The sequence below is a fragment of the Notothenia rossii genome (genome assembly GCF_949606895.1).
Source record: "Notothenia rossii genome assembly, chromosome: 5".
NCBI classification, from domain to species: Eukaryota; Metazoa; Chordata; class Actinopteri; order Perciformes; family Nototheniidae; genus Notothenia; species Notothenia rossii.
Genome location: NC_136903.1, coordinates 66,199,467 through 66,227,159, shown reverse-complemented (window position 1 = coordinate 66,227,159; position 27,693 = coordinate 66,199,467). Strand labels below are relative to the sequence as shown.

Below are 27,693 nucleotides of genomic sequence, written 5' to 3'. Positions count from 1 at the left end.
TGAATGTTTAGGGTTAAAGTCCCGATGTGACACCATGTGTCACAGCAATATTTATGGCATTTGTTTCATATCAATTTCATCAAGAAATGTTTCCACAACAGGTTAAATGTAATCAGAATCAGAATACCTTTATTCGTCCCACAGAGGAGAAATTTACATTTGTTACAGCAGAAAAGAGCCAAAGACAGCTTAATGTTTAACAAATGACATGTCATGTAAGCATTTTTATTCTTAAATGGCTTGAATATTAACTTTAGCAACAAAAAACCTTTCCAAATCTAGCTAGTTCTGTCACATGTTTTAGCCTGACACATGGACATCTTGGACATGTTGTTATGGGAAGACAAAAGCAAATGACAAGGACCATGACCCCAGACTGTTCAGTGTGTGTCACTTAGGGACTTCGTGAGATAGAAAAATCTCATGAGGAATCTGTATAAGGAACTTTCCAGAACCTTTAAATTTCATGTGACACCCGTGTCTAAGCAATTCTGTCTGCCTTCCGTGTTCCTTTTGTTATTTACTTCCTCTCTGCCTTCTTCTGATGATTTATCTGTTAGTTTGTGTGTTTAATTCCCATGCATCAAGATTATTTTCATGTATGTAATTGTTTTTCCTGCACAGTGTAGAGTCGCGTTGTGATGAGAGGGATACAGGTATTTCATAAAATAAACGTGATCCCTGGAGGTTAGCTACAGAATTGATATCACAATTTAATCGGAGCTGATCACAAGTTGTCATGACTGATCCAGTCATCTCGATGAGCGTTCAGGCTGTGAATAAACAACTTGTGTTTTACTTTTAGGCTGTCTGAAGGTATGGACAGCTATCAAAGCTACTATACATCACATTAAGAACGATGAACAAATGAAAGTCGGACACAAATATATAATTTAAATGATTTATTGAAGTTTGCAATGTTTTGAACAGGCATCCACACAGTCACCTACTTTGAAATGTTCGATACCTCCCTGTAAGCGTCACGATATCGGCCTCTGCCCCACAACCTCAAATACGAGTACTGAATGTGCATCAAAGTGATCCTATGGAGGCAGATATAGCAAAAGATGAACGTAAACGACAAACGATGTTTCTTTCCTGGTAAGTCAACAATGGGTCCTCAATGTACACGCCCCGGATTCCTATGACGAAAATAATAGAATGTCGCCAGTTGTCATGACTCAACTTATACTGTAACACCGGCACTTCTTACTGAGTACCGGCAAGGTGCCGGTACTCAGTAAGATGCCGGTACTCAGCCGCCGGCAATATACGTATATATTGTAAACGCAACGCAGCGCAAATGTGGGTCTGACTCTGCCTCACAGAGGGTGACTGGCTGTCTACATGACGTGGCCTGCCGACATTGCCACTTTCATACAGATCATACTAATCCCCTCGATTGGTCTCTGTGTGTCATTCAAGCTCGGGAGGGTATGTGTTGGTGTATGTGTGGCGCGAGCGAGCGAGAAAGCGCGTGCACCGGTTACGTGTATTGTTGTTAGCATCTGGTGCTAGCTAGCTGCGCTAACGAACAACAAGGTGGAAGGAAAGTCATTTGCTGTCAGACTGAGAGGCTGATAACTACAGCTCTGGTGAGGTAAATTACTCTCTGAGTCTTTAGATAGTTAACTTAGTTTAAGTTATCTCAGTGGGTCTCAAACGGTTCGGTCACCATTTATGTAAACACATATTTCCATTTGAGGGGGTAGTGATTAGTAAAAAATGCATGAATAATACAAACAAAATGTTAACTAGGTGAAAAAAGGTAAGATAAACTTGTTGAGAGCTAAAACTAGTCTTTGCTGTTGCCTCAAAGAGGAGCAGGGGGGAGAGGAGGGAGACAGACACACTCACAACTATAAATGAACCAAAAACAAATAAATAAACAAGTTTCAATGTTTTTTCATATTGGATATTGTATGTTATTGGTTATGGCCATGTACTTATGATTTTATGATTATTTAAATGTATACATTTTTGTTTCATATGGGTGTAGTCTCTTTATTTCCCCCTCAAAATGCACCAGATTGATGCATTTAAGTCCCAACATTTTAAAAAAAATCTTACCGGGGGAGCATGCCCCCGCACCCCCCTATAGGATTTGAGGCCCGGCCCCACTGTTCCCAAATAGATTTGCAATTTTTTTTAAATAGTAACCCATCTCCATATGTTTCTTTTTGGGTAGTAGATTTAAACTAGAGGGCTATCACTTTGTGCAGCAACGCTATTGACAAATAAATCCAGCAAAATGGCACAAAAAACTGGTAGTGGCCTCAGGGACGAGGAGTCATTTAACCAGCCAGTAGGAGTCAAGCTTTACTTTCTTTTATATCCATAAAGAAAAAATAAATCTGTTTACAGTTGTTTCATTATGGATGTTGAGAGGTATCCATATATCTCTTCATTTTGCTCTCAAATTGCACCAGATTGATGCATCTAACTTCAATATTTAAAAAAAAATGTTCCCGGGGGATTATGCCCCGGACCCCCCTAGACTAGAGGGTGTCAGGTCCACTCCCCACTTATAAAAATAGCACTTTACCACTGCACCCCCTCTAATCTCAGATGCACCCTGAGTCATTTTGTTTAAGTACAGTGAGCCTTTCTAAAATATACAGTAAAGAGATAAACCCGCCAGCATTATAGGATATACTATGACTTTGTGCGAAATACTTGTTGCTGATTTAGAGTACTGGCACCTTTTTTATTCCAATTCAAGCACTGTGTACCAGCAGATTGCAATCCCAGCATTCTATGCAGTCCAATAGACAGCTGGGTGTTGCACATGGCCTCCATTTGTGCCTTAAAACTGTTGTTAATTTTGTCGTTGTGCAACTCAAACAAAACCCTCAGAGTTTGTTTGAAATGTGGCTCTTTCATTTGGCACAATGAATATTTCACAGCTGACAGTTCACGATTCAGTGGCTCTGCCACTGAAGAGTTCACCTCTGTACGGAGGGTGGGGCAAATGTTCAGGCTTCTCAACTTCTCTTCTGGGCGTTTTTGATTTTTCTGATGAAATCTGTCATACAGAGAGAATCGTTCACATGTTCCTGTTATTGGATGTACTGCTGTGAATCTGTCACTATCTGGGCTTTCTTGCAGTGGTAATGGAGACCTCAGATTCTTCACCCACTGCATGTCAATGTGTAGTTTCCTGTTGGCTGCCAGTTCTATGTTGTCAGGGGTTCGTGCACAGAGTCTTCCATCGTTTGGTTGGAAGAAAAGCTGTTTGGTGCGGTTGTTGGTGTGTTGAGCAACCTGACCTGCTACATCCGAAATGTAGCAGGTCGGAAAGCGCTTGAAACTCAGAAGACCATAAGTATGGTCTCTTGCCGACTCCGTCCAAAACAGAATCTTCATTTAGTACACTATGGCATGTACACAGGAGAAATGAAGGACACAACCTAAAGAATCGGAAAAAAGACATATCATGTTATTGGAAATCAAACAATGTTTAATAAATGTTTGTATTTAAAAATATCAGTCAAGCTCTTTCTCACCACCAGCTTTCTGTAGCTTCACAAAAAGCTTCGGGTAAATGTCCTTAAAATTAAGGAGTTCCAGAAGCCTGTTCATCAAATCCGAAATTGATCCCTCTGAGCAGCACAAGCATCCTGGAGTTCCTTTTTTTGAGGCTAAAAGATTGAAAGGGACCATTTCAATAAATTAAAACCACAATACATATTGTATTATCTTGCATGACAAAACCCAATTTCAATGACAGATCTGCATAGAGGGCTATGTCTACATTGTCAAAAGTCTGAGAGAAAAAACGAAACAACAATAAAATTAGCTTAAGGTGTACCTTCTTTGAGTCAATGATTCCCAGTATGATGTCTTCATTTATGTTCATGTTGGGATGCTTGATGCACTGTGTCAAAGGTCACTCTGGTTCTTCCAAACCGGCACCAGTTGTCTCTTTCATCAGTAAAAACTGAAAAAAAATAACACCGTTTGGAGTAACCCTCGTCTCCAAAGAAAACAGGAACCACAATGTCCACTCCATTGGTTTTTGCAGCAGTGTTTAGTTTTTCACATTTTGTCTTCCACTCAGAGGACATCAGCCCTTTGCTTAACATATCCTGCAAGGAGGTGGATGTGAGGACTGCTGGCTGTGAATATCGTTTGGCACTTTTTGTTCTTTCAAGGTGTACACATTCTTTTCCCGGATTTCCTGAACACCAAGCAATCTGCATGAAAGTACGACAGTTCTCAACCTCACAGTCAATTTTTGGTGGCTTTGTTGACTTGATGACATGAATGGGGAAAACTGGACTATGGTCATATTTTGGAGTGACATAAATTCCATTTCGTACATCTATGCATGTCATGGGTGTAGCATCAAGGTTGTATACATCTTTGATATGCCGTCTTAAGTTTTTTGGTGCACTTAGAACAGATGTGCAAGGGGGACATGAGAAATCACTAGGATTAGAATGTAACCTCTTCTTCTAGTGTTCCGCAGTGTCATCTGCTTTCCGTTTTTGGGTGCTTGGTGTCGCTGCAAAAGACAACAACAACAAAAACAGTTATTAACATTGTTCCAAATGTAAACTTATAAGAAATGCTTATGGGGAACAGCAATATATGAAAATGCTGGCGAATCCCCATCACTGATGATGACATGATACACCAATTTCAGGGAATGATTTTAAGGGAAATAATTCACATATAAATAACATGATCATTAATCAACAGTAGTGCAATGGAGATGGTTCCAGCAGTATAACGGTGAAATCTTACAAATTAATATGATGGCAGTATAGTATTTTGTTCAGTTCACATGTAATGTTCTGAAACACATAGCAATGTATGACAAGGGACTTCGAACATAAAATATGAATGCACAACATAGCACTTACTTCTCATAAAAGACTCACTTCATACAAATTAAATAAAAACGTAGCAGATGATTAAAAAAAAGGGACTTGTATTACCTTTTTTTTTTTTTGCCGAAGTAAGAGCCCTATGACAAAGACAATGTGAATACACATAATTAAATATGGCACACAATTGCATAATGAAATTGAATAAGTAAATGAAATGATGTTATGTTTTTTGGAGAATGCAGTGATTTCATACAAAAAAATATAAAGACAGAAATATTACTTATATTCAACATATTGGAAAACATTTTTTATGATATGAGTTTACTGCATCTAGCTGCATGTTAGTTTTGTTTTCGCCTGACACTAGGCACTATCATTTAACAGTATATATAGTTTGATGATTCAGCTGCTTGCCATAAAGATTACATTTTTTAAATGAAGAAAAACCTACCATGTATGCTTTTAAAATGATTGATGATGGTGGAGGATCGTGTGAATGTCCTATAATGGCAAAATGGGCAATGGTAATGACTTCTGGATGCATTTTCAACGTCCTTGCAGAGGCAGGAGACCACAAATTTCTCTGAAAAAAGTGAAATTGTTAGCATTCATTAAACATTTTAAAAATATTAATGAATCAAAATGTACTGTATAACATCTGTCTTTTATACTTAATACCTTGGTTGTTTTCAAAAAATAAGCTGCTTTTCTGTCTGATATGCTTTATCTGAAGGTGATCCTTATTTGCAAGTTCATTTTTTTTGACAGAAGACACACTGGCCACCAGCACTGGACAACAAAGAAGTAACATCAGAGAACGTCTGATGTGAAGCTGTGAAGAAAAACAACAATTAAGGTGAAAGAATCAAAAAGCCATCCCCATTGCCCACCGCACGGTCTATGTCACACAACTTATACTTTATAACTTTAAATTAACCGACGACAAGTAGTTGTTTTAAATAAATGCCTTAAATTAAGAAAAACATAACTCCTTTTACTATTCTCTGTCGTTTAGCCTTCTTGTCAAACGTTGATTTACTTTACACCATTCTCACCTTCCATTTTGACAGAAAAACCATCGACCAAGTCCGGAGTCTGTTGACATAGGCTATATTTATTATTTTAACATAGGCTATCCAATGTTTGCGTATTATGTGTCATGTGTAAATAAAGTAAACATTTGTTATTGTTAAATAAAATTTAAACATTTTTCTGTTACATTTATCTGCAAAGACCGCTGAGTTTTTTTGTAAAATTATCACAGTCTACATTTTCTCGATCAAGCCAATGAGGAAAATATGGCGCCCCTGTAAAATAATAACAGCCGACGCGAAGTTGGCTATGCTAAAACACAACTTTCTTAGATATTAACTGGAGTAAGAATCATTACATTGGTGTAAATCTTACTGCCATTAACATTTATAACAATTGACACCATCTTCAAAAAAAGGCTTGGCTAAATGTTAAGTTATCCAGGTCTCACCTTTCGTTATTGACGGCAGCGATCCTCTTGTGCTAGACGCGGGTTTCCAGTTATGGCCATAGTAAACAAATTACATTTTGCGGATTGCAGTAAACTTTCAAAACTGGGCCGGATAGTGTTGTATTTGCAATATGTAAACGGTTCTGCACCTTAATTCACAAGTTTGATGTGTAACCCTTTAATTGCCAGACCAAGAAAAAATCTATAGAGCACTTAATTTCCTTTTTTTAATGAAATGGTACGCAAATAACCACAAATATTTTTGTTTTTTTACTGACGAGACCGTTTTATTTGTATGAGCCTCTAACAACTGGTCGAGCTGGCCTTATGGTAAAAGTGCATTTTCAACAATCATCATAATTATACAGTAGGCTACAGTATTTGTATGCAGGGGCCCCTCACAAAAGGAGGAAAATGGTTTAGTCTTCCCCGTTATGTTTCCCTTCCCTTAAACCCCACCTCCCAGCCGCTGCGTCTCAGTCACATGAATGCAGGGGAAATAACTCTCTATTTTCGGCTTTTAGCGCATTTCAAAACTTTTATGATTAAATTATATAAATAACGCCTTTTCAAGTGTTCATACTGAAAAGTTGATTTAACTTAAAAAAACAAACAGGATTTACAGAAGTCTTTCCCAATGTAATTACATGTGAATTTGCTTCAGCACCTTGTGAATTTCCTGAGTGGGCAGAGTGGCTTGCTCTAAAAGGTAGATCATTCAAAGAAGAAGTTCAGTATCAGCTAATGATTTTGATAACATGAAGACAGTTTCATTACTGGGGAATGAACTCCAATATCATCAGTTCCATAAGATACATTAGAGAGTTTGAAGTTAGAAATTCTTCATATTGTTTCAATAACTGCAAGATCTATCATATTATCCAAAGCATAACTTGTAAAGATTGTTCAGCTTTCTAAAGTTTTAATTATTGAGCTTTTTGTCATATATGCTTTCTGATTTTTTGTGTTATTGTTTATGCAAATAAACATGACTTGTGAAGTCTTGTTCAGTTGTCTGTTATTATGCAGTATAGTAAGCAATCTTTTTATGTAGTTGTTAGAAAAGTAAGATGGTGTTTCTTTTTGTTTTGTCTTACACCGTGATAATGATAAATACTTAAATAAACATGAAGAATATTATCTTAAGCATGATACTCAAAGCAATCGTCATTTAACCATATAGAGTAATTGTAAACTACAGTATGTTGAGGAAAGAGGGTTGAAATGTAATATAATTACACCCTTGTTAAAACTGTTGTTTTTTGCATCAAGTTATCTCATTCTTTTCAGTAAGTGCTCTGACACTAAAATATGTCAAAAATGATATGGTTACCTTACTTCAGGAGTGATTTTTAGCCACCATTTACATTGCCAAGGTGTCAATTTGTATAAATTAAACTTACGTGACTACCACGCAGACATTATGATAACGTTTAGTTTATTCTTTCAATTCATTTGTATTCTGTTCTAGAATACATTTGAATTGTATCAAACAGAGAATGAGGAGGTCAAATATAAGGCAGTAAAAAGGTTATATGTCATGCATGCAAATATAAAATCATTGTGTTGCAAATTAACATAAACAGATTTCGATATGATACGTTGTATTTACTTTATTTATCTAAAATGTTGAAATCTTTGCGTTACAGCAGTGTTTTTACAAGGGATAGGAAACATAAAATAATAATAATAAAAAGAAAAAGGAAATAATATACACATTATTAGTATAGATATTTATCTACAGAGTATCTAAAGAATAAACAATATACAGAATACGTAACAATACACTATAATAAACCATCTTACTAAAACCAACAGAAACATATATTTGTCTTTCTTAACCCTTTCATGCATGAATTATGAAAGCCTCACTCAGGATTTTTTTAACAAGTGTTTTTATTGCTCTTGGGGCATGAAAAACAAGATTTTAACTTTTGTTTATTTTTATCTAGTTTTTTCAAATTTAGAAAATTTAAAAATAAATAAATAAAAAAATTTTTTAAGGAGGATGTTGTCCTTAATAATAAGAAAAAAAAAGAAAATGACCACTAGTTGTCACAAAGTAAAACAGCAACAATAGGAAATTACAGTCTTTTCAAGTAAATATATACATATAGCCGATAAAACAAACAATAGAAGCACACTTACTGTCAAGTATACCAACATTAAAATAAGATAATCCTTATGTGTATTATGTATGATGGAAATCAATCAAGGGTGAAAGGTTCAAAACCAGGTTTAAACCAGTACATTAAAATGGTTATATTATCATGTGCACTGCTATTGCTTATGGCAATGAAAATCGTAGGTCCCGCCATCCTCCAACAAAATATATACAGACTTTGGTAAAGTCAATGACAGAAAGGAATTATGTTAATATGCCACACAGTAGTGGCTTCTGTGGAAGATGCCGGAAGTACTTGCCACAGATACCACGGAGTAGCGGCCTCTGTGGCAGATGCCGGAAGTACTTACCACTGCCTGCAAATGCCAAGGCACATGCCACGGCGAGAAGTGGCAACACTCATTGTGTTCTAGTATGATAAATAAAATAACATTGTACCTTGAAAATAAATGCATTCTAATAGCGGGTACATTTTACACGTTGGCAGTTTTAGGTATGGCTATACAGCGCCCCCTGGCGGTTCTAGTGTTAAGTAAAAGTAGAAGCAGCCTACCTTTACTCCTGTTTAGGTTAGTCCAGTATACCTTTTTTGAAGAAGAGAAGACAATTTTAAAGCCTAATTCTTCAGCATTAAGACATAAGTCATTTCACTCAGTTAGAAACCTTCCTAAAAAAAGGTAGACAGTAGATTTGGTCTTGTTATTTTTAAATAATGTCCCTAATTTTGGTGCATTTCATCCAAACTGTTTCTAAATGTACAACCCAGTCTCACGGCATTTTGTGTTGTAGTCACAAAATCAATCTAATCTATTGATTCGTGTTACTCAACACGATTTTTGCATTTTTTTCGTGTCACACAGAACAATTATAAAAGCAATGTATTTATATTGGTAGTTTGTTTCATGCCTGCACCACGTCTTTATGTCCAGTCGGGTCTTGGAAGATCGGATGCTGTGTGGTTCATAAAAACATTTTCTTACTCAATATCTTACCCTAAGCCTAACCCTATCCCTTTTATTTTAAATAGTATAATGTCGGAGTTTTTTTGCCGCTGCGAGGAAAATAAATGGGGCTCAGAGCCTCAGAATACTGAAATCTATATTTTTTTAAAATCTCTTTTTCCTTCTAATTTATTATTATTTACATTGCTTTTAAAATCGTTCTGTGTGACACGTGTTGGTGAACACGAATCAATAGATTAAATGTCGTGACTATAACATGAAATGCCGTGAGACTGTGTTGAAATGTAGGCCCTACTGTTCGAAACCAACATTTTCATGCTATATACAGTATCTGTCCCTCCATCATTTTCAAACTTTAATTGGGACTATGCCAAGCCATCTGCTGTGGTCTCATTTACTCTGCACCAGTCCTACCACACAGCCTTATCCTCAGCACAGGACCTAATATCTTAAGGTCCTCATCTCGGGCTTTGCTAACACTGAATGCCATCCATCTGCCTGTAGCTGATGAGCCGACTGATAAAATAGGCGTCATAGTAACAGCCCTGTGAGATACTTGTGTTGTTGTTATGCATTAGGTGGAGAAAAAGGGCAATTTGAATATGAAAAAGAAATCAGATGGCCTTTTGTTACGTGACCTCTGAACTCCATTGAGCAATTAAATCAGCTTTTGGTAGTAACAGAGCATGTAACTCACCTCAAGAAGCCGCAGTAGAACCGAAATAACCACACAATAGAGCAGGTTGTATGTTTACTCATAAGGCGGCTTACCAGTTTAACAGGATAAACATGGTTTCTGGAAGGAATTAGACAGGAGGAAAAGACTAAATTGACCGTTTATTTGAGAAGTAGATTATCTCATTTAATGCTTTCTGCTGTCTGTGCCTTTCTGACCTTGGAAATAGCAAATAATGAAGAAAAACGAACTATGTTGTGCAGTCTTTCGATATTTCACCTTCTATCATAGCAACCATTTATCCTCTAATCAGGCAGACCCAACCCAAATTTCTCCTCACTGTAAATTAGCACAACTAACAAACATAGCAGCAAGACAGAGCAAGAGAAAAACAGATCTATGCAGAATCAACCAAGCTCTTACTAATATTAAGTACTTTGAGCATACGTCGGTTGGTATATATTACCTTGACGTCTATTCATCGTGTGTATCTGGGAGTGACAAGTGTAGCCCCCAGGTCAGAGGGTAAGAAGCCACAATACCACGTTATTGTAGACAGGAGTGAAAAAATGATCTCTCCAGGCACTCCACTTGTCACACTGTACGAGCAGCGCTTCTTCACTTATTGTAAGCTCCTCGAGCTGAAAAGAAGAAGTGAAACATTAATAAAGAAACACCCCTAAATCTATGACTTCAATGGATGATTCCGCCTCAAGAAATAGACATTTGATTCATTGCACAACTATTCTTTATTTTAGATCCCCATGAGTAGTTTATGATGATAATTTTTCTTGGAGTCCACATTAAAGACAAGACATTAAAACATCACACTCACTCTTACAATCCACAAAACCAAATGAATTACATAAAAGAGAATCTATCACATGCATTACCTCATATTCAAGATTCAAAAGCTTTATTGTCATATGCACAATTGCTACAGTGTAGTTTGGCAATGAAAATCCAATTCCCCAGGCTCCTCCAACAATGAAGCATAGAATATTCAGCACATAAAAATATATAAACATATCTGTGAGCAGGGTGCATTCGACATTATGGTGCAAGTCAAATTAAGAAATAATCTGCAAAATCAGCAGTAGTTGATTCAATCAAGTAAAGAGCCTCTTAAACCCCACGGACCCGTATCCGGGCCCGAAATCGTGTAATTTGCAGGAAATAACTTCTAAGGAGCCTTCATATTTAATAAACTATGAATGTTTTATATCCATATAACAGAAAAAAACTAATTTAACTGATCTTTTTTATTTTTTATTTTTTTTAAACTGAAAATGCTAACGGTGACCCTCTGAATTAACCCCGAGTGTTAAATGCTAACCTATACTGCACCGAAAATCACTCCTAGTACCCTTATTACTGATCCTAGCTGCACATACACATCGTTTATGATTGTAAGGAGACACAGAATCTATTGGTACCCACCTTAACACTCAAAGATTACAAATTCCTGGAGAAAATAACAAAAACCTACATCAAAACATGTGGCGCTAGGTAGCCCAAAACGCTAACAAGGCTTACCTTGGTCTTTGTCTGGTCAAAACTGGTCTTCAATGGCATTACAACGATAAAAACGATGGTGTAGTTAATCCATAGGTTAATCCAATGTTCTGATAATCCATAAACAATAAATACTGCTTTTCCGTTTCCAGATGTCAGAGCAGGAATATTCCTATGCTCTGCAGCGGGCTTGTATGCGGGCTTGTATGCACAAAGACGCCACCGTTTTTTTTGTTGTTTTTTTTAAATCGAGCAAAGGGGGCCAGAGATATTGAAAATCCACCCAAATGCCCCCCTGTGGGGTTTTCTCTGGAAGTTTTTCCTTGTACGATGTGAGGGTCTAAGGACAGAGGGTGTCGTATTGTCATAGCCTACTGATATTCTGTACACACTGTGAAGACCACTGAGACAAATGTAACATTTGTGATATTGGGCTATATAAATAAACATTGATTGATTGATTGAGAAGAGTTTTTTTTTGCTAAATCTGTCTAAAATCTTGATACAGCGTACTTATTATCTGTTGTACTTTGGATTCCTAAAGCTTTTAGTCTACTAACCCATCATCCAAGGTTAGTTTTCACCAGTGGTGTAGTGTGCAATTTTTTTACTGGGTGGACGGGGCGAGGTGGGTGGACGGGAGACATACAGTATATGGACGCGCTCGTGAACAGTCAACTGGGGGGGGACCTCTGTGTCGCTAACAGCGCAACTCACATAATGCCGTTTCGACAATATACCAAGTTGTCAAGGGCGGTGCCGGCTGTCAGCGAACCGATCCGGCCTTTCTGCGCAACTATCACTCAAATGCGGGACATAGTCTCAATTTGTGGGACGCGGGACAAATAATAAAAATGCTGTGTGTGCAGTCCCGCACAGTGCGGGACACCTGGTCACCCTACACACACACACACGGTACTGCCCCTCACACACACACGCGCTTCAAATCAATTTGCATAAATGCTTGAGCTACTATTATTTTATTATAATTACTGTGAAATCTGCCTATTATGTTTTCATCATTATTACAACGAACACACACTTGCAACTGATAACAATGGCAATGATTTTAGATGTATTAGAATTAGACTATTAAAAAAAAAAATCATCCTTCAAATAAGTGGGGGTACGGCGTACCCCCGCGTCCAACGCCCACTACACCACTGGTTTTCACTATAAGTACAAAATATTTTTGGGACGGATACTATAATTTACAATTTTTTTGCATGTTCAATCTGAATTTTCTGTAAAATAAAAAACATCTATATTGATTCTGAATCTTCTACATCCAACTCACAAGCTTATCATTACTTTGAGAAAAAAGATTATTAATTTAACCCTTTTAGAAGGGAAGATATGGTAATTAGTTCTGGGAATGTCATTTTCGAGCCTGAAACCTGAAAAACAGGCTTGGGGCCTAACAGGTTAAAGGGGCCCTATTGTACTTTTTGGGGTCTCCCTTTCCTGTAGTGTGTTACATAGGTTTGTGTAAATGGCCTGAAAAGGCTACAATCCCAAAGTTCCTACAGAGGGAGTTTCTCTCCCACACCAATTGGACTTCTATTGGCTAGTGCTCCAACACATGGTCTCTAAATGGTTGACAAATCCCAACAAAGCTTTGCTCTGGTTTCAGACAGAGGGTGAAAAGAGATGCTGCAGCACAGGCAGTATGAGAACATGCAGCCTAACTTGATTTCTAGCTTAATAAATAAGACAATTTGCTGTTCTTCTATAAGCATGATGCTACAGCAATATGAGTTAAAGATCCCATGTCATGCTTTTCCGGTTATTACCCGTCCCCTTGTGTTATGTAGCTTTTTCTGCATGTAAACGGTCTGCAGAGTCACAAACCCTCAAAGTACACCCTGTAGCGAGTAAAACTCGAACACAGAAAATACCTGTCTATGCTGCCCCAGAACACCTCATTGGAGATTTTTCTTTTTACATTTGTTTATTCCTGAGTATAGTGACGTAACGATACCCAGGTCCAAATTGACCAATCCGTGGAGCTTCTCTCAAACACACTCACTCAGCCTTATATTTTCTCAGCCGCGGCTCTGTGGATCTCCACTCACAGTTCACTCACACTCAGTGTGCTCAGCCTCAGTGGAGGCGCTAGGGGGTGGCTACTTGGGCTCAAGCCACGGATGTTTTCTGAAAAGCCCCAGATGTTTCACTAAAAAAAAAAAAAAGTGCAGTATTGGAGTCCACCAGAGAGGCAGCCGCTGCTGGACATTAGCCTGCGTACTGCGTAGCCTTCCCTTCCCTGAAGAAGAAGTGATCCTTCCTAGTGCCTGACGAGTTTTAAGCTAATAGCCTATAAAGTTATGGATATTAGAAAGTTATTTTCATTGAAGCAGGCGCCACAAGCTGCAGCAGTTTCAGCAGCTGACAACAATGTCATCACCAGTAGTGAAGAAATGGATGATGTTTCAGGTTTGTGAATCTAATGGTGATATCTGCAAGAGTGATGTAATGTTAATGTTATAGCTAGTAAACATGGAGTAACCACACTAAGTATACCCTTATATGCAGGGTTGCACATAACTTTCCCAGTGAGGTACTCAGATGAGTAGCCTACCTGGAGTCAGTGTTTGGTACTCCAACTTCTGGCTCCACTCAATGTTATTTGATGGAGCCCTCTGTATCGCGAACGTGGGGGGTGCTAATGGAGTACTTCATGACCACAGAGCGTGAACGTTGTGATTAGCTGTTTTAGCGCAGTTCTCCAGTGAAGGGGGGGGAGTCTCCCTCCTCAGCCGGTTGGCGTAGTTTTGGCACAGACCGACGTTAACAGCAGCCCTGTCTGTGCATAATGGAGACCGACTCTGTCGTCCGGTGATCTAACCGCCTTCTGAAAAAGCTTCACAAGTACGTCGGTACGCAAATGCGCTTTGTGACACAAGTGATGGTACGCATTTCAGATTGTTGCCGCCCATGCGTACCTGCGTACCAGTTATGTGCACTCCTTCTTATATGTTAGTATGTATACGGAACATGACTAAAAATTATCCTAAGATGTAACGTTAACCCTTCATACCTCAGTCTACTTTTAAGACACTAAAATAACGTATTCCAATTTTTATTTTGTTTTTGCGCGTGGAATTATACCGGGTCTCGTTTCAGTAGGCTACACATAACAATGGAACCATAGCAACGGAACTGACAGGCAACCCTCTGAATCAGACTCCGATTGGCTGTGACTGCATCCACTCAGAGTGTCCGATTCAGAAACGTGACTCTTACACTCTTTAAGTCACAAACAAAGATGGTGGATGAGAATAGATCTATTAAACGATAAGCAATGCGCCAGAATCAAGGTGAGACTATCTGCATCGTTTAAAACTCTATGCACATTCGTTTCACCAAAAATAAATAAACGATTGTATTTGAGTGAGTTAAGGCATTAGTTTGCTTCATTAAAGGGTGTTAATGAATACGTGTTCTCCAGTGCCTTTTGTCCGCTTTAAGCTATTATTAAGGTAGGGTTAATGTTGCTCTCAAAGTGCACCAAATCGATGCTTTTAACTTCAATATTAAAAAATAAATCTTCCCGGGGGAGCATGCCCCCGGACCCCCCTAAAGGAGGCGACGAACCCCCTAAAGGATGTTTGGTCCACCCCCCACTTGTAAAAAAATAGCACTTTAGCTGTATGAGAAACCAATGTGAGTTTGGAACATTGAACAATATAAATCTATTCTAGTAGACCTCAACAATGACATTATGATCAGTAGAAATGGCCATGACATGGGACCTTTAAGGCTCTGATATTGGTGGATCTGCTCAGGCTGATGACTGCAGGCCTGTTTATGAAAGACGAGCTTCCCCTACCTTCAGAGACGACCCTTTCACTTTACATTTCCTCTGCATTACCTTGTTATCATTGTTTGGACATCACGTTACCGGTCTCAGTGCATGCACTTACCTTAAGTGTTTCCTTTTTTAATGTTCTTTCAGCCTTGATGTTCAGCCCTGGCACATTTACTGTAAAGCATGTTTCAGAATATCATATAGCACATAGGAATTATGATTGAAGGAGGATTTACGATGTGTTATTAACCCTTATGTTCTTTTCGTAAGTCTGGGCCCCCTTGAACAATAACAAAAAAAACCTCAGCATTGTTTTATTAGCTTATTTTTTAAGGTCACCTTAATTTACAATAATTTCTCATGATTTTGAAGTGATCTCCAGGGTTTTGACCCAAATATTAATCCACTCAGTAACATAACATAATATACCTTTTCATTGTTTTACCTTCTTCTTATTCTACATATTTAGATTTAAATAAAAAAGGTTTATAGGAAATAGTTGGTTGATTTGTATTTAAGAAAATATATGTTGTTTAACATCAGTGGGGTACTAAAGATGTCTTAAAATATGTTTTGTGTTGCTGATTTAGTTCATTTAATTTAAACATATTTTTTTGACCATACTCTTGCTTATTGGTGATTATTCATCCGCCCCCTTTTTTAACAACAACACTTCTCCTTGCTCTACACGATTAATTACCACTGCAGTGATACTAATCAGAAATGCATGTAATTATTGTTAGTCTCAAGTATTTCTTACTTAAGGGCCTTCATCAAGGGCGGTTTGTAGTTCATTTGTGAGGGGATGGACAGTGTAGCTCAACCACCTGTGTCCATCTGATGGAGATCATTCACTTCACTGTACATGCGAAGCGAAGGTGTGCCTGCCTCCTGTGCTGTTTGTTTCCTTGTCAATGTCTTCAGTCATTAGAGCCAGATTAAAGCAGTTTGTCAGCCTCAAGGACTCTTGATTGCCGAAACAAAAGCAGCAGGGAAGGCTCTCCCAGGAGCCGACAGAGAGTGCAGTACCTGAGCACCTGCAGAATGTTAAATTCTCAATCCTTCATCTATCATTTATTTTAAGTATGAAACACTTAAACTTTGTAGACTCATCCACCCAGGTGGTTGTAGAAAATAAGTCAGATTTTGAATGGAGAACAAATGGTTTGGGCAGCCCATAAAAACTGTCCTTCAGCATTGTATGCTTCTCTCCTTCCATACAGTATGCTACAGTATGTATTACCCAGATGCTGATGATTGTATTTTTTACATACAGTATTTTTACATCAACCACACGTCATTCCAAACCCCATTACACTTCAGTACACACATATTACTCAACTTGACCTTTGCTGCGGCGGATTTTACAATCATTAGATATATTTCTCAAATAATTATCCTACAGGTTGCTTATTTTGTGCTCGTATTGCTTAGATTCGCTGATTTTTACATCTCTATCCTCATTTTAAAGGCCCCCGGGTATTAATTTACATTATCATTTTAAGTTATCCTAAAAAAGTAAGTAAACGTTTTTACTATTTACATAGTCAAAAGGTCCTTTTGTTCAGCCTCACAATGCTATTGGGTAGTAAATTAGTTTATATGTCCCGCCCTCTGGGCAAAAACTCACACCACTTCCAAATCTTCGAACAAGCAGCATCGCTTTGTTTTATTGGACTGGATTTGTCAGATTCAAGTACGTAAAGTGCCTCAAATATTTTTTCAGTAATTATTATAATGTCCAGAACATGTACATATTTAGTTATAAATTCATCAAATGTAATTAAGAACAGAATTAAATAAATGAATACATTATTTCTGATAGCAGTACGTGTATTAAATCTGTAGCAATATTGTAAACTCTACTTGTATCTTATCAGTTAATTAGTTACAAAAATACATTTAACTCTTCTCTGGTTCTGGCAGAAACAGTTCTTTCTGAAATGTTTTGTGACACTTGGATGTATCCCTTTTAGTATGATAATTAGCCTATTATCATTAGCCAGACAGTATTGTGTGACTTGTTGAGCTGGTTTACCTGCATGTGTGGGTGTATGTATTCCTTTTATTATGATAATGGGCTAAGCCAGGTAGTATTATGTGACTCAAGTGTACAATGTAAATAGGATTCAGATGCTTGTTGCTTCAGGACACCTGGAAGGGGGCGGTGCATGCATCCCTTTTAGTATGATAATAGGCTAAGCCAGACAGAATGAACACTTGTTCCACCACCCTATCTATTCCTTCAGGTAATCCATTACAATATAATAAGCATATGTATTATTGATACATATTTATTAATACATTTTCCATTTCAGAATGCCACCAGCAAAGAGTGGTCCTCGATTCAGTGTGCAGGATGTGATTGCTGCCATCCAAAATGGAGAAAGTGATTTTGAGATCTAATCAGAGGACAGTGACACTGCTATGAGTGAAGAAGAGGCAGATGAAGATGCCTGTGGACAAGTGGACAAAGAAAGCCAACAACCCAATGAACCCCCAGTCAGTGATTATGTGGACATCGAGCCCCAACCAAATAAACACACCAAGCCCCTTGACAGGTATCGCTGGCTGAAAAAAGATTTTATCAGTCCCAACACTGATTTTTCTGGTCCAAATATCACAGAGGATGTCATTTCCCTCCACACACCACTGAAGTACTTCCAGAAGTTTGTGTCAGAAGAAATGATTCAGGCTTTGGTAGACAACACAAATGAGTACAGCTTTCAAAAGAATGGAACATCCATCAACACAGATACAAAGGAAATTGAGAAACTGATTGGCATGTACCTGAAAATGGGCCTAGTACAAATGTCTGGAGTCCGTATGGGAGACAGACCCACAGTACTCCCCTGTTTCTGATGTGATGTCACGCAAAAGATTCCAATATCTGTTGACGTCATTACATTTTGTAAACAACTTGAAAGTGTCAGAGATGGAAAAGACAGACAAACTCTGGAAACTCAGACCCTGGCTTGATACATTCAGAGAGAAATGCCTGCAGGTGGTACCAGAAGAACACAACTCTGTGGATGAGATGATGATTCCTTTCAAGGGGAAATTCAGTAGCATCAAGCCACACCCATGGGGGTTCAAAATGTGGGTGAGAACTGGAATCTCTGGCATTATATGTGACTTTGATGTGTACCAAGGCAGTGTCGATGGAATACGAGTCAAGTCTGAACTTGGATTGTCAGGTGATGTTGTGATGAAGCTTGCCTCCACACTTCCAGAAGGTCAGAACTACAAGATATACGCAGAAAACAACTTCACCTGTGTCCCATTGGTAGTGAAGCTCCTTGATCGTGGAATTAATTATGTGGGAACAGCCAGGCAGGTGAGCTTACCCAACTGTAACCTTGAAGACGATAAGAGCTTGAAGGAAAAAGGGAGAGGAAGCTTTGACATCCAAGTGGAGGCCAACCGCAACAGCTGTCAAATGGTATGACAGCAGAGCGGTCACACTTGTGTCTTCCTTTGCTGGACCAGACCCTATGCAGAAAATTCAATGCTGGGAGAAAGCCAACAAAACCTACGTAGAAGTTGAGAGGCCTTCCATTGTGGTTATGTGACAAAGGTAACTTCGCCACTATGGACTGACGGCTTTGGGCCGGGTAATATTGCACTTTATTAGCGTGATTGCACAGTACAGTTAACATTGCGTATTTGCACATAATTTATACTAATTATTGAAGTAGTATTTTTTAGCTGATTAAACCGTATTTATTGGAGTGTCGTCTGGGAGATGCTTCGCGGGTCCTCGGCTCCGCCTGAGAATATAGGGGAGTTTGCGAGAGCGCCGAGAGCATGTATGCTGGTCTGCATGACAGAGGTTGAGTGTAATGAGGGTGCAAATAATATGTTGAAGTCTGTGGCTGCTGATTGTGCGCACCTGGGGCCCTGGGTTGTCTCCTCCCCCCTCACCTGTGTCTAATTGCTCCCCCTCACCTGTGTCTTGTTAGTCTGTGTATTTAAGTGCTGTTTCTTGTTGGGCTGGGAGTGTGTGTGAGATCGTTGTGGCTGCAGGATGTGAGAAAGGAAAACAGCAGGATTGAGGCTGTGAACTTTGTGCACAGTGTTTTAATAAATGCCCACGTCGGGTTATATTTTTACCTCCTTGCTTGGTCTGGGCCGCTCAACGGTCAGTCTCACAGGGTACTTATAACAAGTACATGGGAGGTGTGTATTTGTTGGACTCATTTACGGCCAAATACAAGTCCCCCATGAAATCCGGACGCTGGTACGTGTACATCTTCTGGCACATCATCATCCTTGCTGTGATTAACGCCTGGCTCCTCTACAAGCAGGACTACAAAGCTCTAAAGGTGCCAAAGCAGGAGATCCTGAACAGGAGACAGTTTCAGGCAGATCTAGCATCCTCTCTCATCCTGGTAAGAATGCATTTCTGCTATTTGCCGTTTGTAATATTTTTAAATATTTCACTGTCATATTTTTGACTCGTATCCTAATGTCTTTTTGACATGTATCTAAATTGATTCTGTTCTAATCAGGTGAACACAGCACCAACAGTGACATCAAGGAGCCCATTGAATGCTCAGAAGAGACCATCCTCAGGTGATGGGAGTCCACCAAACGGGGCCCCATCCAAGAGACCCCACCCTCCACTGGATGTACGCAAGGACCTAATGGCACATTTTTCCAGTGAAGACAAAGAGAGGAAACGAGAAACAAATCCGTTTTCCTGACTTTATTTTTTTTGAGAAAGTTACCGATGCACCAAGGAGGAAGTGGAACACACATTAGACAACCATTTCATTGCAGACTGTTATGTTTACGTGGGGAAATGACAGAGCATACATTATTTGAGATAGACTATATTTTGAAGTCAGACTTAATTTTATGGACATTTCGGCCAGGGGTGTAGAGCTATTGGTTTAAGCACCGGATTGGCAAAACAGGAGAGTTTGTAAACCAGTCTGCTTTGATCTATGAATTAATGTCCGTGACTCGCAGAGTACCTGCTTCCCCCGCAGCTTTTTTATAGGGAAACAAACACTCAGAACACACACACAGAGCCAGTGGCGGACTGCCCCCCATGGGCAGGGTGAGATTCCCGGGCTGATTTTTAGTCCCAGTCCGCCCATCATGCGTCCTGATGACCGGCGATCTCCTCCATAAAACTAATAAAAGGGGGAGTAATCGGGCAGTTCGGTGTGTGTGTAGAGGTGTGTGTGGTTAAAACGGCCTGTGGTCACTCTTTATTGCTGTTCAACGAAGGTAAAAACAGAAGGCGGTGCGTAAAAGCTCTTTGAGCGCTGGTGCTGCTCTTCTCTGAGTTACACGTCCCGCTGCCTCCTGGAGTGACCACACACCCCTGGCCGAAATATCCTTAAAGTGAGGTCTGAGTACAAAATATATCTCAAATAATGCACTGTCATTTCCCCACGTAAACATAACAGTCTGCAATGAAATGGTTGTGTCCTGTGCGCTTCACTTCCTCCTTGGCGCACCGGTAACTTTCTCCCCCCAAAAAAGTCAGGATAACGGGTTAGTATCTCGTGCGCACTAGATTAGGGGTGTAACAACTAATCGACTTAATTGATTAAAATCGATTGCCAAATTAGTTGGCAACTAATTCAGTCGTCGATTCGTTGGTGACGTCATCACATGTGTTCTACACCCCGTTAAGCTCCAACGTTATCGCTCTTTTTTATCGGTACAGGAGACATTTAAAACATGTCATATGTATTATTGCTACATAAACATTATATCGCAGTCTTAGTGTCGCCAACTCAGTTTCTAATATGCAATATGACTACAAAATGCGTCTATAATGTATTTTCGATCTTCCCAATTCAGACGAGAGATCTCTCCCCCGCCTGCTTGCGAGGGGGCGGGGCAGTTTACACACACACGCAGGAGATGGGGGAGAGAACGCGCTCCGAGGTGTGGTTAAACTTTAGCCGTCTCGATGTGGACAATGCTCGTTACCAAAAGTGCAATAACAGTTTATCATATAAAGGCATAAAACGAGCAATTTGTCTAAACATTTAGCAAAAGTGCACCACATTCAGACGGAGGAATGCACCGGGTTCGACTGTCTTTCTAGTAGCTCTGTAGCCCCGTCCACGAGTAACGTTTCCACGTCAGGTGTTATGTATGCTAGCAGCAACACACAGAGTTAACTCAGTTATAAAAACATAGGTTAAGGATTAGAGGTAACTGAGTTATTTTGTTAAAGTTTCAGCTATTCTGTTTACAGTTCTGTCATCACATTATTTAATATGATTTGTTAAAACATTGTTGTTTCTTTTGATGTGAAATATTATGCATTTAATTAAAATAAAAAGCAATGTTAGTTTTGTTCACAATTTGTTTAGTTAGTTTACCTTATTTCTTGTCAAAAGAACCGTTAATACTATCGTTAAAAGGACCGGATCGATAAGCAGTATTGATATAAGTAGTAGTACAGTTAAAACCTTAACGATCTGAATAATCGATTAATCGTTTCATTAATCGATAGATTAATCGATTATCAAATTAGTCGTTTGTTGCAGCCCTACACTAGATACTAACCCGTTATCCTGACTTTTTTTTTTTCTCTGTTTTTTTATTTTTTTTCATGTCCCTTTAGGGGCTCCATACATTACTATTTAATAAATGACTATTTATACAAAATATGACTGATGTGTGATTATTATTTATGCAATATACTGATATGGGGCTAAGGAAGCATTCACTCCTGCAAATTAACCCTTAATTGTTCAATATATTTATTCAGACAATGTGAGTAGAAATACAGAAATTCTGTTCCCACTTAAGGCCAACGTTGCAATATTACAACATTCTCCCTACAACAACATCTGAAAGGTCAAACAAAAATGTTGCTAATGTTTTTCTATGTTTGGCCATTACAGGGTTATATGTGTGAAGTAACATTACTGCAGTCTCATTATCAGAATCAGAAACGGGTTTATTACCAGGTACGTTCACACATACGAGGAATTTGTCTTGATGTCATGGTGCATACATAAAATATAAAACAAAGAATCTCCATATAAAACAAATCTAATACAAAACAAAAAACCTTTAAGGACATTGTAATAAAATATAGTTAAATAGCAATAAAATAAAGCAATAATTTACAGCAAAAGGGAATGCAATGAGTTATAGAATATAAACTATGAAATAAGAATATGTGCAGTAAGCAGTATTTGAACATTGCGTGCATTAATGTAATGCATATAGCGTCTACGTTGTGTCAGAGGGGGGGCCGGGCCTTGTTTAAGAGGCAGGTAGCGGAGGGGAAGAAACTGTTCAGGTGGCGAGAGGTTTTGGTCCTGATGGAGCGCAGCCTCCTGCCAGAGGGGAGGGGGGTGAACAGTTTGTGTTCAGGATGGGAGGGATTGGCCACTATCTTCCCGCCTCAGGGTTCTGGAGGCGTGCAGGTCGTGGAGGGATGGCAGATTGCAGCCGATCACCTTCTCTGCAGAACGGATGACACGCTGCAGCCTGCCCTTATCCTTGGCTTTGGCTGCGGCGTACCAGATGGTGATGGAGGTGAGGATGGACTCGGTGATGGAGGTGTAGAAGTTCACCATCTTTGGCAGGTTGAATTTCTTCAGCTGCCTCAAGAAGAACATCCTCTGCTGTGCTTTTTTGATGAGGGAGCCGATGTTCTGCTCCCATTTGAGGTCCTGGGCGATGATGTTGCCCAGGAAGCGGAAAGACTCCACAGCAGTGACTGGGGTGTCACACAGAGTGATGGGGGCGGGTGGGGCTACGTTCTTCCTACAGTAAAGTCCACAACCATCTCCACTGTCTTGAGAGTGTTGAGCTCCAGGTGGTTGTCCCTACACCAGGTCACCAGATGGTCCATCTCCCACCTGAAGAAGAGCAGAGGGGAAAGAACGCAGCCTTGAGGGGAACCGGTGCTGATGGTCTGGGGGTCAGAGACGTGTTTCCCCAGCCTCACGTGCTGCTTCCTATCAGACAGGAAGTCGTGATTGTGCTGCCATATGAACAAAACTGTTATTTGCCATTCTATTTTATTCAAAGTTTCATACTTTGGCTTTATCTTAATCTTCAAAAAAACACTATTGATCTCACATTCAGGAGTGTGTGTTTGTTCGTGCACGGCTGGATTTACCCGCCCTTCGCTGCCCACTGGGTCTCCCCTCACTTCCCTCACTTCCCTCCTGTTCCTCCCACTCTCTGCTCGCCGTGTCCGTCACCTTCAAGCACGCGTCATGTGGTGCACACAGCAGACTTCACATGGCAGCTTCAATATATTTAGCCTGAGGCCCGATACTCACCAGTACTCCTTTGGTGAATGATCCGTGTACGCTTCGTTCATTCATTGATGGCAGAAACGAGAAAACAGTGGTGAATGAAGCTAATTCACAGTAAACACACACACACACACACACACACACACACTGCTAACGTAAATTAAACCGAGGCCACAAGTGAACAGTAAAAGATGGCAGTGTTATTTTAGTTTGAACGGCTCTCAGAGTTTGAACAGTAATAACTGAATAACTTATGCCTGTCAGTAATTTAGAAAATGTTGGATGTGTTCCCCCCCCCCCCCCCCCCAATATAAAGTAAACTTCGTGACCTAAAAATGCGACCTGGAGCTCATCATTCACAGTATAAAGCTGAAATGTAACTAAGTGCATTTACTCAAGTAGGCTACGTTCTCAAGTATAATTTTGAGATACTTGTACTTTACTTGAGTATTGCTATTTTATGCTTCTTATACTCCACTACACTTTGGAAGACATTGTTGTACTTCTTACTCCACTACATTTATTTGACAGCATTAGTTACTTTGAATCATGAGATTAGTTCAAAAATATAAATCAAATTCTAAATTATGATGTATTATTATTATGGATTAAACTACCCTGCAGTACATAAAGTAATCAAAAATAATTTCTATGTTTACTAGCTGCAACATTATTGATGAAACACAAATTGGCGTGGGGCAAAAAAATGTCAAAAACATACTTTTGTATTACAGTACCATTGCTAAAATATTTTCGTCATACTTAAAATGTCTTATAATTATATTGTTGATGTTTTTTTTACAGTAAGTGAAAGTGTCTCTGCAGTTTGAGACCTGTGAGTTAGTGCATCACTAATTATAATCCAGTGATATAATACATATTATTGTCAAATGAGCCATTCTGCATAATGAGTACTTTTTACTTTAAGTATATTTTGATACTAATACTTTTGAATTTAGTAAGGTAAGGTTGTGAATGTATGACTTTTACTTAGTAAAATATCTGCATACTTTTTCCACCAATAGTTTAATTTAGTTTTCTTCATTTTTGTTCTGATTCAAGCATTCTATTTTCAGTTGTTTCTCACTTCATTTTTCTTGTAAATTGTATGCAGGAGGACAGCCGAAGTGATGCAACTAAACACGTCCTGAAGATCCTGGTTGTCCATGGTGCCAATGGAGAGGATCCAGTGGATGCAGCCCTCCTGCTTGAAGGCAAAGAGATGATGCCAGGATGCGGCAGTACTGCCAAGGCATGCACGCTGCTTAAAGGGCTGATTTATGCCTTAAACCTGGCATACCCTGGCAACACTGCGCTACACTTTCGAGGTGTTCCAGAGACCTTTTCTCTGACTGGATGGGATTAAGCTGACCCCGAAAGCTTTAAAGTTGAACCTGCTGTCTTAAAGACATGGCAAAAAACAATCTTGGACCATACATATCAACTGACTTCTTGATATGTACCTTCCACTGTCCTACATTGATGTTTACCTTAGCTGTTAATCAAAATGTTAAAATGCATTAAGGTTTTTATGGCATACTTAAAGTGCACCAATTCAGAGTGCCGGTTTAAATGTTGCAATTGCTCAGTTTCAGGGAGCTGTATGTTTTTATTCAATGTTTAAAAAGCACCACTCCAAATCTATGTTGATGGAGTAGATTTGTCTTGTGGCAGTGATATTTTTATTTTATATTTTTGATAAGTTAATGTTGGTTAATAGTGATTGAATTGTTTTACAGAACAGCAGACCCATGGGTTAATATTTACTCATACTTTAATACGTTCTTCAATAGAGCAAATATTACCATTAAAGTCATGCCACTGTTATATTTTGTATTATGACTGCTGAGATTATATTTTGTATTATGACTGCTGAGATTAAAATTTTTATTATGACTGCTGAGATTGTGTTTATTGAGTATCCAGACTTAAAGGGTCAGTGTGTAGTATTTGGGGTTTTCTGTTATCTTTTAGCAAAGATTATATTTAATGTTGACAAAATAAAGTTTAATTGTATTGTATTTTAGTTGTGTGATTTGTGCTCAATGTATATTAAATGCATAGATTATTATTATTATTTATTAGTAACATTTTTCAAAAGTAAATGAGTAACAATTACATAATTAAAGTGAGTAATATAACTTCAAACAAACGAGTAATTCAACATTTTAAACAGAAAAAACATGATGGTGGTAATTACATTTTGACTTGATACTGAAAGTAAGTTCTACTTGATATTACAGCAGTAAAATATACTTAAAAAATGTGAGTACAAATACGATTTAATCAAGTAAATCCTACAAGTCGTTTCTTTCAGTGCATGCATGTTTGCTCTTTTTCAGATACATATTTGTAAAAGTTTAAAAATAAATGTCTTAAAAGTTAGTTGACACAACGGCTTCACTAAAATATGGCCTTAAGATTTGTTAATGGCGGCCAGGTATTCCTAGGAATAATGTCCATATTGGATGATCCTCCCCTCCAAATTTCCATTGAGACATTTTCAGAAAGTTGTGTGTCCTATATGTAGTGATCCAGAAAGTGTGGAGGTCAGTTTGATGAATGGATGTGAAACATTTCAGACTTTTATCAAGGTGAATGGAGTTTGCATTTGCCACAAAGTGAAATTAACTTCTGCCTTTTTATTGACCGTAACCAGTCCTTACTCTATTCATGTCCAATTGTGCTTTTACCTTAGTGTATTTGCCATAAGCATGATGTCCAAGCCTAACATAATTGTTGTTGCCATGTGTTACCGTGGTTCATTATTCAAAAGTGGTGTGAAAACATGAAATCTCAGGTGTACATGCATTGCGGAAGAGAAGACTTTTCATTAAAGAGGACAAATTATTCTTATCTTTATTTTCAGGTTCATATTTTAATTTTGTGCTGCTACTGTGACATGTTCACATGCTTTAATGTTCAAAAAGGTCTTTGTTTTTCTCATACTGCCTGTGCTGCAGTACCTCTTTTCTGCTCTGTTGTTATTGGTTAGGGATGTCCTGCCCCCTATAATAAAATAATAAATACAAATATAATAATAATAATTCAATATTATTATTGTGTATTTTATATGTTTGATGCTTTAGCATCGGTTACCTGGAACGTTCATGCCAATTAAGCCTAATTAAACTGCATTTATTTGAATAGTGTTTCATTTTTAGTTGGTTGAAACTAAATATTGCACACAATTTATTAATTTAATATGTGTTTTAAAAAAAACCTGTCTGCAGGGGATTTTTAAATGAACGAAAGCCACTGTGACATGGTGCAGGTCTGCTGCCCCGAGGCTGTTTTTTGAACATTTAAGCGCCTACAGTACCTGCTGCTCTTCAATTGGTTTTATCCTTTACGATAACTGTCCTTTTGGGTCAAATATTGATTTTTTTGTTAGATTCCCTTGAAAACCAAAAATTGAATGTTAAGAATAATTGTAAGCTTACACAATTGCTACATTTTATTCTGAGATTTATTTTCCTTGTGCTTTTTGTAGTTGTGCACATTTTGGTAAGACAACACATACATACTGTATATTATCTTTACGTATACAAAACACACTTTTTCCCCCATTCAATAAGATTAAAGCATTCAGAAACAGACAGCATTGATTCGCTAATCTGGTTTCTACGGGCAGTGAGTAATTTATAACATCTAATTGGACAGTGACGATGCTTTCAGACTACTGGCTGTTTTCCTCGGCTGCCTTAATCTGTTCTCCTATAACAGCACTGAGTATACATGTAGCAGACAGACAAGCAGTTTATCACCTCTCCTTCAACTGTATCATTCAGCAGGTCGGATGTTTCTAGATGTTGCAGAGGCAGAAAGAGACAGGAAGGAAGAACTCCAGGAGGGAAAACATGTATTTTCTTTGCCCTCTGAAAAGACATTTCTGACTCTCCTTGACACATATTCCCTGTACTATCACTTAAACAGCTCTTAAGGAGGTAATATCTATTGGCAGCGCGATTTTCAGACTGAAAACAGGAAGAGAAAGTGCAAGGAAAAACATTTGTAGGTTGTCACACTGTATA

General features: G+C 38.6%; 1 protein-coding gene and 1 long non-coding RNA gene across 2 annotated transcripts; both read left to right on the top strand.

Moving 5' to 3' along the window:
- Positions 1-1,506: 1,506 nt before the first annotated feature.
- LOC307042002 lies at positions 1,507-18,735 on the top strand. The gene is made up of 3 exons (XR_013808966.1): positions 1,507-1,595; positions 5,604-5,691; positions 17,726-18,735. It is a non-coding gene; the product is annotated as an uncharacterized lncRNA (long non-coding RNA).
- Positions 18,736-18,978: 243 nt separating this feature from the next.
- LOC307041998 (uncharacterized protein) lies at positions 18,979-25,555 on the top strand. The gene is made up of 3 exons (XM_079685636.1): positions 18,979-19,798; positions 19,919-20,038; positions 24,774-25,555. The coding sequence occupies exons 1-3, from the start codon at positions 19,580-19,582 to the stop codon at positions 25,023-25,025; spliced, it is 591 nt and encodes a 196-aa protein (XP_079541762.1). The 5' UTR covers positions 18,979-19,579; the 3' UTR covers positions 25,026-25,555.
- Positions 25,556-27,693: the final 2,138 nt, after the last annotated feature.

Excerpts from the sequence above, each read along its gene's own strand:
- LOC307041998 (XM_079685636.1), top strand. The coding sequence starts at position 19,580 with ATGGGAGGTGTGTATTTGTTGGACTCATTTACGGCCAAATACAAGTCC. Across the intron at positions 19,799-19,918 it reads TAGCATCCTCTCTCATCCTG|GTGAACACAGCACCAACAGT; the intron begins GTAAGAATGCAT and ends TGTTCTAATCAG. Across the intron at positions 20,039-24,773 it reads GACCCCACCCTCCACTGGAT|GAGGACAGCCGAAGTGATGC; the intron begins GTACGCAAGGAC and ends AATTGTATGCAG.